At 38.6% G+C, this 12,164-nt stretch overlaps 1 protein-coding gene across 50 annotated transcripts in view; it reads right to left on the bottom strand.

Annotated features, from left to right (window-relative positions):
- The window catches only part of LOC120888398 (phospholipid-transporting ATPase IB-like), a 151,352-nt gene that overhangs the window by 42,830 nt on the left and 96,358 nt on the right, over nucleotides 1-12,164 (bottom strand). For all 50 annotated transcript variants that reach the window (XM_078015594.1, XM_078015602.1, XM_078015632.1 and 47 more), the window contains 2 exons: nucleotides 3,851-3,886; nucleotides 890-963 (listed from right to left, as the gene is read on the bottom strand). In XM_078015594.1, the coding sequence (XP_077871720.1) occupies nucleotides 890-909 (20 nt within the window). In that variant the 5' untranslated portion in view covers nucleotides 910-963; nucleotides 3,851-3,886. The remainder of the gene's footprint in view (nucleotides 1-889; nucleotides 964-3,850; nucleotides 3,887-12,164) is intronic.

The following is a 12,164-nucleotide window of genomic DNA, read 5'->3' as shown; positions in this document are numbered from 1 at the left end:
CAGAATTAATCTCTCTTCTCAAGAATTTCATGCTTCAAGATAATGTGTATTCAGAAGGTTGGAAACATTTTTTGGACCCCTTTGAGATGATTGTGACTTCTTCTGAGGATCCAGCCTGCCAAACATGTTAAATACGGCCGTGTTCGTTACTGTGGTTACTCTCACCCACAGTCACCCAGTCCACCACATAGTCTTACTATGTACATGAGGGATCCACCACAGGAGAAAACATGGAGCTAGTAAAATAGGACCTAATGGAAAGGAGTGTCTTTCTAAAGTTTCCTCCCAAACAGCTGCCAAATAAAGCAGTAGTTCTATAAAAGGAGTAGACACTGTTTTAAAACTTGGGCTTAACACAAACCCACACAGTGATCCTGAGTAAATAACTTAATTTCTCTGTGAGGCAGCATGCTTGTAGAAAGAGAATACCTCACAATTGCCATGATACTGAAATAAGTCAACATGACTTTTTTTTTTTTTTAGTTTAGTCAAATATCCATAGAAATTATAGAAGGGATGAAATTAATCTAAGCAGCAGAATAGAAGAAAATATATTCAGGGAAATTAAAGGCAAATAAATTATCAATCATGGGTGAAGAAAATATGATGCACAAGCTATATGTAGCCAGCCCCTGCCTATTTTTATAAATAGGTTCTATTGTAAACCTGGTGGTCTACATCGCCTGATGTTACAAAGGGAGGTTCAAGAGACTGTGTGGCCCACAAAGCTGAACATGTTTATTATCTGATCCTTTCGAGAAAAAGTTGGATGCCACTGGTTTATCATAAGGTGAAAAGAATAAAGTAGGAGAAAGTATACTCTGCCCTTGTTTTCTTAAAATTTACAATTCAGAATATCAGTTCCTTAAATGCCTTTAACAGAACTAACCTGGAAGAAATCAGGATCATGTCTGCAGGAAGGAACTCCTCATTCAAAGTCTTCACAATGTCACCCACATTTACCTTTTTAAGCCAGAAGAGAGAAGAGGGAAGGGTGAAATTTAAAAGCATACATAGAATGTGTTAAATGTCCTCAAGAAAAAGTACAATATAATATTGACTCATTTAGTCATCCTAATAACTTTTGGCTACATTAGAACAATTTTATTTACTAATGAATCCATTCATCTAAAACAGTGGTTCTTAACCAAGGATGAGTCTGCCCCCTGCACCACCATCACCCCTATCCCCGTCAAACTGGAGACAGTTGGCAATGGCTGGAGACTATTTTTATTGTCACAACTGTGGGAGGAAGGGAGATGAAGCTACTAGCATCTAGTGAATAGAGGCCAGGGATGCTATTAAACATTCCACAATGCCCAGGAAGCCCTACCACAAAGAATGATCCAGTGTCAATTGTGAGTAGTGCTACAGTTGACCACTCTTGCTCTACAATGAAATGTTAAAGGAGATACAAAAGGAAAGAGATACTGTCTCTATCTACATGATGTGGTGTTCATACCAAATCACACTGTAATGCCTTGCTCATGGCCTGCTTTCTTCAGCTGTTCTATGACAGCAGAGAAAATCCCTTATATCAATTGTAGGGTATTTGCAAAGAACCTATGCACATCCTCCCATAGACTTTATATCATCATTAGATGATTTATAATATCTTATACAATGTAATGTTATGGAAATAGTTGTTACATGACATTGTTTAGGAAAGTGACAAGGGAAAACATCTGTACCTATTCAGTATAGATGAAATTTTCTTTTAGAATATTTTCCATCTATGGCTGGTTGAATCTTTGGAAGTGAAACCTGCAGATGTGGAGGTTCAAGTGAGGAAAGCCTTAAAAGCTACATTGTGTCTTTAAAATTTAGGGGACAAGTTCAACCTTATAGGAAAAATAAAGATCAACAATAAAACATCTATTGATCTTAAAATGGGTTCTAAATAAAATATATTTATATAAAAAAACAATAAAACATCCGTATCATATATAAATTTCACATGGCAGTGAATAATATAGTATTTATAACATAAACAGCTTACAAGGTCTAAAAAATACTTAAATGAGACAAGTTGCAATTAAAACTAGATTTTCCCACAAAAACAATATCTATGTGGAAAAATATGTACTCTGGGACATGACAGCAGACCTGTTGAAAGTCATTAACATCACGACTCTTACAAACTTTTTTCTTCTTTGTCCACAGTAACCAGGTTAATCACCTCTTCCTTTTTTAAACACCTCCTGTTTAAAGTGCTCTGATCGATTATGGCACCATGCAGATGGTATAGAAAGTATTCAGAGGAACAAGAATTCTGAGTCCCTGGCTTTGGCTGCTTGACTTGACGTGCCAGTGCAAGACATTGGGGATAAATAAGATCTCAACTGTATTCTCATTGTTATTTAGTCCATTTTATATTGCTATGACAAAATACCTGAGGCTGGATACTTTATTAAAAAGTATTTATTTAGTCACAGTCCTAGAGAGATTCAAGAGCATGGTGGCAGTATCTGCTCAGTTCTGATGAGGGCCTACTGGCTACATCAAAATACGAAAGATAGCATCATGGCAAGAGTATGTGGAAGAGATCCCATGTGAAGACAGTCAGGCAGGGGGCTTGAGGAGCCAGGCTGACTCTTTTGTAACAAGTCACTCTCACATGAAATAACCAGGATCTCACAAGAACTGCATTCATCCCTTCCAAGTCCCCAATGACCCAACCCTTTTCTGTTCGGCCCAGCCTCCTCTTTTCCTTAACACTAGTGCTCTAGGAAACCAGCTTCCAGAAAATGATTCTTTAGGGGACAACCACAGCCAGACCCTGGAAGTCACCTTTGGCTCAGCAGGAAGCCCACCCTGCAGCCTCACTTCTGTTCCTCTCCCTTAGCTTCCTGTTCGTGCCATTCACTATCCAGCTCTGCTAAGACTGTCCCTAGGAATGGAGGGTGATCTCACAGTGGCTTACTTCTCTGAGTCCCAATGAGAGGAACGAAATCCAGTCATTATTGGGTTACGTGTTTTACCTCACTCAAGGAAAGAAATATTGAAGAGACTTTAAAAACTAAAACATTCTTAAAGTTAGCTATCCAAAGACTTTTACATGGGTCATCAACAAATTACCAATGAGGACAAAATCAATATCTGGCCTCCAAAACAGTCAGTATCCCTTTAACTTGGATCTGGCTATGATTCGAATGTCTGTGTCTGCCATAATTTATTATACGGAGATTCTAATCCGCAATGTGAATGCATTAAAAGGTAGAGCCTTTGGGAGGGGATTACACCACCAAGGCAAATCCTTCATGATTGGAATCAGTGCTCTATGAAGGGGGCCCACGAGCTGCCTCACCCCCTCCACCACATAAGGAGGTGGCTGGACACATGTGGGAAGCAGGCCCTTACCAGTCACTGCCAGTACCTTGATCTTAGACTTCCAGACTCCAGAACTGTGAGAAATTTTTTTTTATTATTTACAGTCCACCAAATCTAGGTATTTTTATTATGGCAAGATAAATATTCATAGCATAGCATTCCCTGAGATACTTTCCATATAAAATCTGACTTGTGCCCACACACAATAGTTTTAAAGTATTAGCTTTAAATATTCCATGCAATGACACAGATAATGCCAAGATACATTAGAAAGTGTTTGACTTCCAACTAGACAGACTTGAGTTCAAGTTCCATTTTCTCCACTTATTAGCTATGAGACCTGAGCGAGATACTTATTCTCTATGGTCATCTATTTTCTCACCTATAAAGTGGGGATAATATATAGTTCTTGAAGATGTGCTTCACAGATAAAGATCTGTGAATTTTAAATTCAAGATCTTGTGATTTTAAATACAAGGTAGTACTTTATTGCTAAGTTTCAAGTTAAACACATTCTTACCTCACTTAATCACATGCCATGAATTCTGTCTGAACACTGAAAAAGAAATAGATATTTATTAATTATAATTATTGCACTAGGACAAGTCCACCCAAAATTGATTTAAGATGCCTTTTCCCAAAAACTAAAAGGTATTCTCTATAAAGTTTTATCTTTGTTATTTTAACCTTACATGTACTGCAAGAATATGTAAGTTGTACTGAAATGTGTAATACTAAAATGCAATAATATATATTACATATTGATATAGTGATAGAGGGACAAATAGAGGTTATATTAGGTCACTTTCATTCCTAAAGGGGAAAAAAAACTTTGTCATTACATGCTAACATACTGGTTTATATCCTGAAAAGCAACATAATATATCTCTAATCCATTATAAAGACAGCACATATAAAAACTGAAACTAGGAGAGAATATATCCACATCCAAATCATTATATCCTGACTACTACATCTGCCTCATATTTTTCTTACTTTTTTTTATAAATTAATGTAACTATTTATTCTAATATATGGAAATTGTGCTTCCTTCTGATCCTTGTTCTTTTTTCTTTTCTTTAAATATCTTATAAAACATTTATCTTGATTATTATAAAGTATTTCGGGTATCTTCTTGGCAAATTGGATATTTTTCATCACAGTAGGAGAATGAGTAAAGTATCCATTCAATGTCTTACTGTCATACCCAGGGTTGTCTGGAGAAACAGAACCAATAGTTTATGTGCATAAAGTAATCAGCTCACATGGTTATAGATTTGCACATGTCAAGATCGGCAGAGTGAGTTGGCAAGGTGGAGACACAGGAAGTTCCACTCTGAAGATTGTATATTTGAGACCCAAAAAGAGTCAATATTTCAGTTTCAGTTTGTAGGCAGAAAAAAATAAAAGCCAATGTTCCAATTTAGAGGCTATCTGGCAAGAAGAACTCCCTTACTTAAAAGAGGATCAGCCTTTTTGTTCTATTTGGGTCTTCATTTGGGTTGGATGAAGATTGACAACTTTATTGAAGGTATTGAAGGCTACCAGCTTTGCTCAGTTAGTGATTCAAATATTAACCTCATACAAAAAATCCTTATGCCAGGTGCCAAGTTGCATACCTCTAATCCCAGTGGCTCAGGAGCCTGAGGCAGGAGGATCAAGAGTTCAAAGCCAGTTTCAGTAAAAGCAAGGTGCTAAGCAACTTAATGAAATCCTGTCTCTAAATAAAATACAAAATAGGGCTGAGGATGTGACTCAGTAGTTGAGTGCCCCTGAGTTCAATCGCTGATACCCCCCCATCAAAAAAATCCTCACAAAAAACACCCAGAATAATTTTTTATCAGATGCCTGGGAACCCCACAGACCAGTCAAATTGTCCCATAAAATTAACCACCAGAAGTCCATTCTATGCCAACCTGGCACTCATATGCATCTCCTTAAATCACACTGAAACTCAAACATAACAAAGTCAAAATTCTACCTTATATGATACAATATCTTACATACAACTAAAAAGACACTAACTGCTTCTCTAGCAGTTCAGTTCCTTGAATGTTTACTCTTCTCCCTGTAATTATACAACTTAAATGCTTTGATGGAAAGTTAACAATCCTTAAATACTGATATAGAGTCAGCACAGCTTATGCTACATGATAAGGAAATAAGAGAGGGGAAAAAAAACAAAGATTATATACACATACATCCACATAGTCATAACAAAGTAAGGAGGAAATATTCAGGACAATTACAATTACAGTCCTCATTTCTGTTACTGGCCATGTGTCCATAACTGGTACTTATAACGACTGTTGTTCACTACACATTCTGTATTTGTTTGTCTTTGGGAAACATCTCAGCTAGTTGTGGTTCATTTTCTGGTGGGGTGACTCAAACCTTCATTCCTAATGTATCTATCTGGGTCATTAGTAGTGCTGCCTGAGTCAAGTTATGGTAGTTTCCCATTGACCTTAATCATAGGACATAAATATTAGGAGAAGCCCTAAGGTATCTACTCTATTCCAGACACTCTTAGTTCCCTCCATTGTGGAAGAATAGTCCAATTCTCCCTTGGTTGTCAGGATATGTCACCCCAAAGTAACTTCCTCTTTTGCCTGTTGATTCAAGGCCATGAGGAGCCCAAAGTGGACAGGTGGCTCTCTTAACTTCCAATTCAATAGACTTATCTTTGTGCCTCTGGGTGTCACTCATGATTTCTCCAACTCTTGGGTTCTTTTTCCCCAGAGCAGAGCCAGTAATGACACTGGAGAACAATTAAACAGAATGCAAGTCTTTGTTCAATGGCCAGTCAAGCAGGGGAACAGGAGTCTTTTCTGCCACAGAATTTTCCAACTCAATCCAAGCAAGAAAAAGAATGAAATTATATAGATTTGGAAGGTGGGAAGGGACCAGGGGACAGATGAATGGGGGAACATTCATCATTTCCAGGAAAGACCACTTTTGCCTCCAGGAACTCTGTCTCCCCACACCCCTCCTCCACATAACTGACCACATTTTGCCAGTTCTTGGGATTGCTGAACTAGTAAACAGTCATGCCACTAACAGGTGGGAGAGTTACTATGGAAATGCATTAAAATGAAGCTTGGAGGGCAAACACAGGTCAAGGTGGCATCCAAACCAGCTCAAACCTGTTCAGTTTTACTGAGCCCAGCATCCTATTTGTAGACCCCTTGGTTTTATATCTTGCTTTTCTGTAGAATCCAGATACCTCACATATCTGACGTAGATCAGGCATCAGTACATGTGCTGATCACACAGGGGTGCTTGAGGGAAAAAAAGGGAAATAGATGGTGAGACAGATGATATGAAACAGGATGGGGCTTGGTCATATGGTAAGCAGTCCTCCCTTTAAAACTATGTTTTTTAGGTCAAGAGAGTATAAGCTTGCAGGAACAAGAAGCAGAATTTTTTCTAAAAGGTCCCTACTAATAACGAGTGGTACTACTCCCATTTTCATCACTTGAACCCTGCCATGAAAAAAACAATTCCATATATTGGACACTGATTCAAAGTATATACTAAGAAATTTGCCCTACCCCACAAGGCATTCCCACCCAACTGCTGTTATAACTGAGTTTTCAAAAGACCACTTCAATAAAACTAGTTGTATTTCAGGATAGTAGGGAACATGGTAAGACCAATGCAATAGGAACCACCTCCTAATTAAGCTTTCCTAAGATGTCATTCTCCATCTGTCTTCTTTACAGACCAAATCAGAGAGTTGCATGAGGATATGGTAGAAATAACAGCCCTTGCATCTTTCATATCCTAGTGGTTACAGTAATATCTGCTATTCCTTAGGAACACAATTTGCTCTGTGTTTACTATTTTCCTAGAGAGAGACAATTCTAGTGACCTTCACTTAGCCTTTCCCATCACAACAGCCTCACTCTAGAGGTCAGGGAACCAATTTGAGGATTCTACCAGCTGCTTGAGTATACCCATCCCAATGTGCATTTCATTTTTTTTTTTAAAGAGAGAGTGAGAGAGGAGAGAGAGAGAATTTTTAATATTTTATTTTTTAATTCTCGGCGGACACAACATCTTTGTTGGTATGTGGTGCTGAGGATCGAACCCGGGCCGCACGCATGCCAGGCGAGCACGCTACCGCTTGAGCCATATCCCCAGCCCCCAATGTGCATTTCAGAACTGGAGAAATAACCACAGGGTGAGTTGGGGACCCATTGGGCCAATTATGAGGTAAACCTGAGCAAAAACTCCTTTGATAAGTGACCTCCACTAATCCCTTGCTCTAACTGGTGGAATGCAGAGACATTTGGGGTCTCCTAGAATCAGGGTCAATTCAAAAAAAATGTCTAATAATACCCAAAAGGTATTTTTATTCTTTTCCTCCAATGCACAGTTCCCTGGAAAAGACCATAGATCTCTTCCGGGAAAGATCTATGTACCCTCGAGGGGATACAGCCTCCTCCTATTCATGTGTTTCTGGCATATAAACTGGCTGAAGTCTGGAGATTGACTGAGGGGCCCTGATTCTCTGTTCTTATCATTCAAGTTAGACTTTTGTTCATTTGGCTTAGAACCTTTTTGCTTATACAAATCAAGTAAGAAATTAATAGGCCTCCTATCAGTTTTCACTTCTAGGAACACCCAAAGCCAATGCCATAAGTTTCTGTAAGTAAATCTATTTTGATTGCCGCTTTGATTCTGCTGTCCATTATGATAACCATACCTACCTTGCCTTAGTGGCTGATCACTGCCACTGTACTCTGGCTACCCTGTAACCCAGTGATTCCCATTGTGTTATGGTTAAATGTTCCCTTCTCAAAGGCCCATGTGCTAAAGGTTGGTCTCCAGACCATGGTGCAGTTTCACTACAAGTCCAAAATAATGGGGCCAAGTAGCCATAGACTTAAACTTATAAAACCATGTGCCAAATAAATTTTTCCTCTTTTTAAGTTTTTTATCTCAGGGTTGTCACAGTGACAAAAACCTGATTAGCACACGTTGAATTTAAGTTTCCTAATTTAATGGCTGTAGTTTCTGCTGTAAGGTGTGGCCTTCAGAGAAGAGTGACCACAGAGCACTTCAGAGATGCTAAGACTTTTCTCACAATTTTGGTAAAAGGTATGTCTTCTGGGCTATCCCAGGGTGAGTGAGTAGGTCTTAAATGACAAATCCATTGTAACATTCCAATCACTGAAAGTCTCTAAATTCCTTCTTCTACATTAAACCAAGGCACTTCTGACATTTCTAACTCACTGGATCACAGTTTGGCCCATGTTTCAGACAATGAGCAAGGACCAAATCCTTTCTAATTCCTTGAGATTCTGCAACATTACATGCTAATCTCTGCTTACTGCACCCATACCACTAAATTCAACCTGATACAACTTTATATACTTCCCATGATGATCCCATGCCCTTAATATCCATTTGCATATATTTTCCCCAGATTTCTGTCTAGGAAAGTACAAGTTAGAAAATCTAAGTAGTCCTTTTGGAGTGCAGCACCTTCCTCTTCAGTCACACATTGAACTTCACCTGTAGGAGCCTACTGTGACTTCAGTCTAGTTATGACAGAAGCAAAGATGGGGGATTTCTCAAGATGGCGGGCCAGAGGGAGAAAGCATTCTGTGTTGCTCTTTGATCCAGATCTCGTCTAGTTGGATTACTCCATCTCTGAGAATATTAGACGACCCATATACAGCTGCTCTCCACAGAAATCACCAGCAGTATGACCACATGCAGAGCTCTGGGCCTCAGTGTTGGAGTAGGATGCCGGTGTTCAAGCAGGACCCAAAGCCCAAAGTTCTAGCCCACCCAAGGCTCAGTGAGCATCTTAGCAGAATCACCTATCAACACATCTGCAGAATGCCAAGACTTCACTCAGCTCCCATGCAGGTCACTCAGCTGCTACCTACCCACAGCATAACGCCATCGCCCAGTTACCCCCACCTCACCAAACACCCCAGCTCTGAGAGCAGACTGCCGCCATCTTGGCTCAACATTCTCACCATATTAGGTGGGGGCAGTTCCCAGATTGGATCTCCAGCAGACAGGTACCAGGTTTCCAACCATCCCCCCTCCCCAGCCTCGGTAACCCAACACAGTAGCTACCCAACAAATGTGTGCAGTGCAACCAGACAGCCACCCCTGGGGGCCCCAAGGTGAGAGTTTCCTCCAGGAACTGCTAGGACACAGGAAGATGGGGCTAAAGTTTGGAGCCTAGCAGAGAGACCAGGAGCTGGGAAATCTCTGGGCAAGAGAGGGAGATAGTACCAGGTGCTCAAGTCATACAAATGGTTCTAAAAAGAGACCCGTGAGGTGCAGCCTCCCTGAAGAGACTCGGGGGTTCCACTCCCCCCATCCAGGCACCCTGTGCCAGGACCACCCTGGTTACTTCCACCATCTGGAGGGCAGAGACACCGGATTACAACAGATGACCCCACCTATTGGATGAGAAGAAAAGCAGAAAGATACAGATTTCTAAAACTAGCTACAACCCTGGTTTCTTCCTTTGAGCTTTTTTGTTTATTTGTTTGTTTCTCTTCAACCCCTGTATCCTCCGGCCCTCACATCCCAACATATGTGAAACCAAGAACTTTGCATGAAATAGGACTTTGAGGACTGAGTCATCTGAATAATATAATATAGAGATGTTGTATATTCCCTTTTTTTCTTTTCCTTTTTCTTCTTTCATTTTTCTTCCCCCTCCAAATTTTAATGTTTTAATATCTCTATTTTTCTAAATACTTATATGTGTTTGTTTTATGTACTCTACTGTCATCCCACGTACTTGCCTACCCTAAATTACTTCCTGTCTATTCTCTTGCTACTAACCCTCTTTATTAGATTTCTCCTTCACATTTCCTAAGATATATTAACTCTATATCCTCACATCCTACCTCCTTAGCACATCATCCTACACCCCACCCCCAGTTTATTGTCCACCGACAGAAATTGTAAACCTTTTTATAAAACTACTGATTATAGTTTAGATAATAATTGAATCCAACATTTCTATACATTGAGACTAAACTGTAAACATAAATGTAAACTGTAAACAACAAATTGTTCATAGAGGGTATATTGTTAATATTGGGATCTGTTAGCGTTGTCCTTCCCCAGGAAGGAGAAGTCTTGAAATGCTACAAGAGCACTATAAATCTATAGGGTAAAAATAAAAACAATCTATACCCACAGAGCTAGAAAGGAAGAAACACAAGCAACATGAAAAGACAAAGGAAGAAAGTGCCCCAAACAAATGAAGACATCACATCATTAGAATCATTGGCAGCCACAGCAGAATAAATGACAGAGAAGGAGTTTAGGACGTACATGGTTAACAAAAGAAACAATTGAAAAAAATTGACAAAACAAAAAGTTGCTTCTTTGAAAAAATAAATAAAATTGACAGACCCTCAGCTATGCTAACAAAGAGAAGGATAGAGAGAACTCAAATTACCAGCATATGTGATGAAAAGGTAATATCATAATAGACACTACAGAAATACAGAGGGTAATTAGAAATTATTTTGAAAACTTATGCGCCAATAAAATAGAAGATATTGAAGGCATCGATAAATTTCTTAAGTCATGCATCTTGCCCAGATTGAATTAGGGTGATATATACAATTTAAACAGAAAAACATCATCTGATGAAATAGAAGACGCCATCAGAAGCCTACCAGCAAAGAAAAGCCCAGGAACGAATGGATACACAGCAGAGTTTTACAAGACCTTTAAAGAAAAACTAATACCAATACTCTTCAATTTATTTCAGGAAATAGAAAAAGAGGCAGTGCTTCCAATATCACCATGATTCCAAAACAAGGCAGATGCATCAAAGAAAGAAAACTTTAGAACAATATTTCTAATTAATAGATGCAAAAATTCTTAATAAAATTCTGGCAAATCAAATACAAAAACATATCAAAAAGATAGTGCATCACGATCAAGCGGGATTCATCCCAGGGATGCAAGGTTGGTTCAACATAAGGAAATCAATAAACTTAATTCATCACATCAATAGACTTAAAGATAAGAATCATATGATCATTCCAATAGATGCAGAAAGAGCATTTGACAAAATACAGTACCCCTTCATGTTCAAAACACTAGAAAAACTAGGGATAGCAGGAACATATCTCAACACTGTAAACGCTATTTATGCGAAGCCCCAGGCCAACATCATTCATAACGGAGAAAAATTGAAAGCATTCCCTATAAAAACTAGAACAAGACAGGAATGCCCTCTTTCACCATTTCTATTTAACATAGTTTTTGAAACATTGGCCAGAGCAATTAGACAGATGAAAGAGATTAAAGTATACACATAGAAAAAGAAGAACTGAAATTAGCACTATTTGCTGATGATATGATTCTATACCTAGAAGACCCCCAAAAATTCCACCAGCAAACTTCTAGAACTAGTAAATGAACTCAATGAATTCAGCAAAGTAGCAGGATATAAAATCAACACCATAAGTCAAAGGCATTTCTGTATACCAGTGACAAATTCTCAGAAGGGAAATGAGGAAAACTCTTCCATTTACAATAGCCTTAAAAGAAATAAAATACTTGGGAATCAACTTAATGGTTGAAAGATCTATACAATGAAAACTACAGAACCCTAAAAAAAAGAAATTAAAAAAGACCTTAAAAGATGGAAAGATCTACCTTGCTCTTGGATAGGACAAATTAATATTATCAAAAGGACCATACTACCAAAAGCACTGTACAGATTTAATGCATTTTCAATCAAAACCCTAAGGCATTCCTCACATAAATAAAAAAAAAAGCAGTTATGAAATTCATCTGAAAAAATAAGAGACCCAGAATAGCTAAAACAA

This window comes from Ictidomys tridecemlineatus, chromosome 6 (assembly GCF_052094955.1).
Source record: "Ictidomys tridecemlineatus isolate mIctTri1 chromosome 6, mIctTri1.hap1, whole genome shotgun sequence".
NCBI classification, from domain to species: domain Eukaryota; kingdom Metazoa; phylum Chordata; class Mammalia; order Rodentia; family Sciuridae; genus Ictidomys; species Ictidomys tridecemlineatus.
Note: the sequence above shows the minus strand (reverse complement) of the source record. Positions and strands in the feature narration are given on the sequence as shown.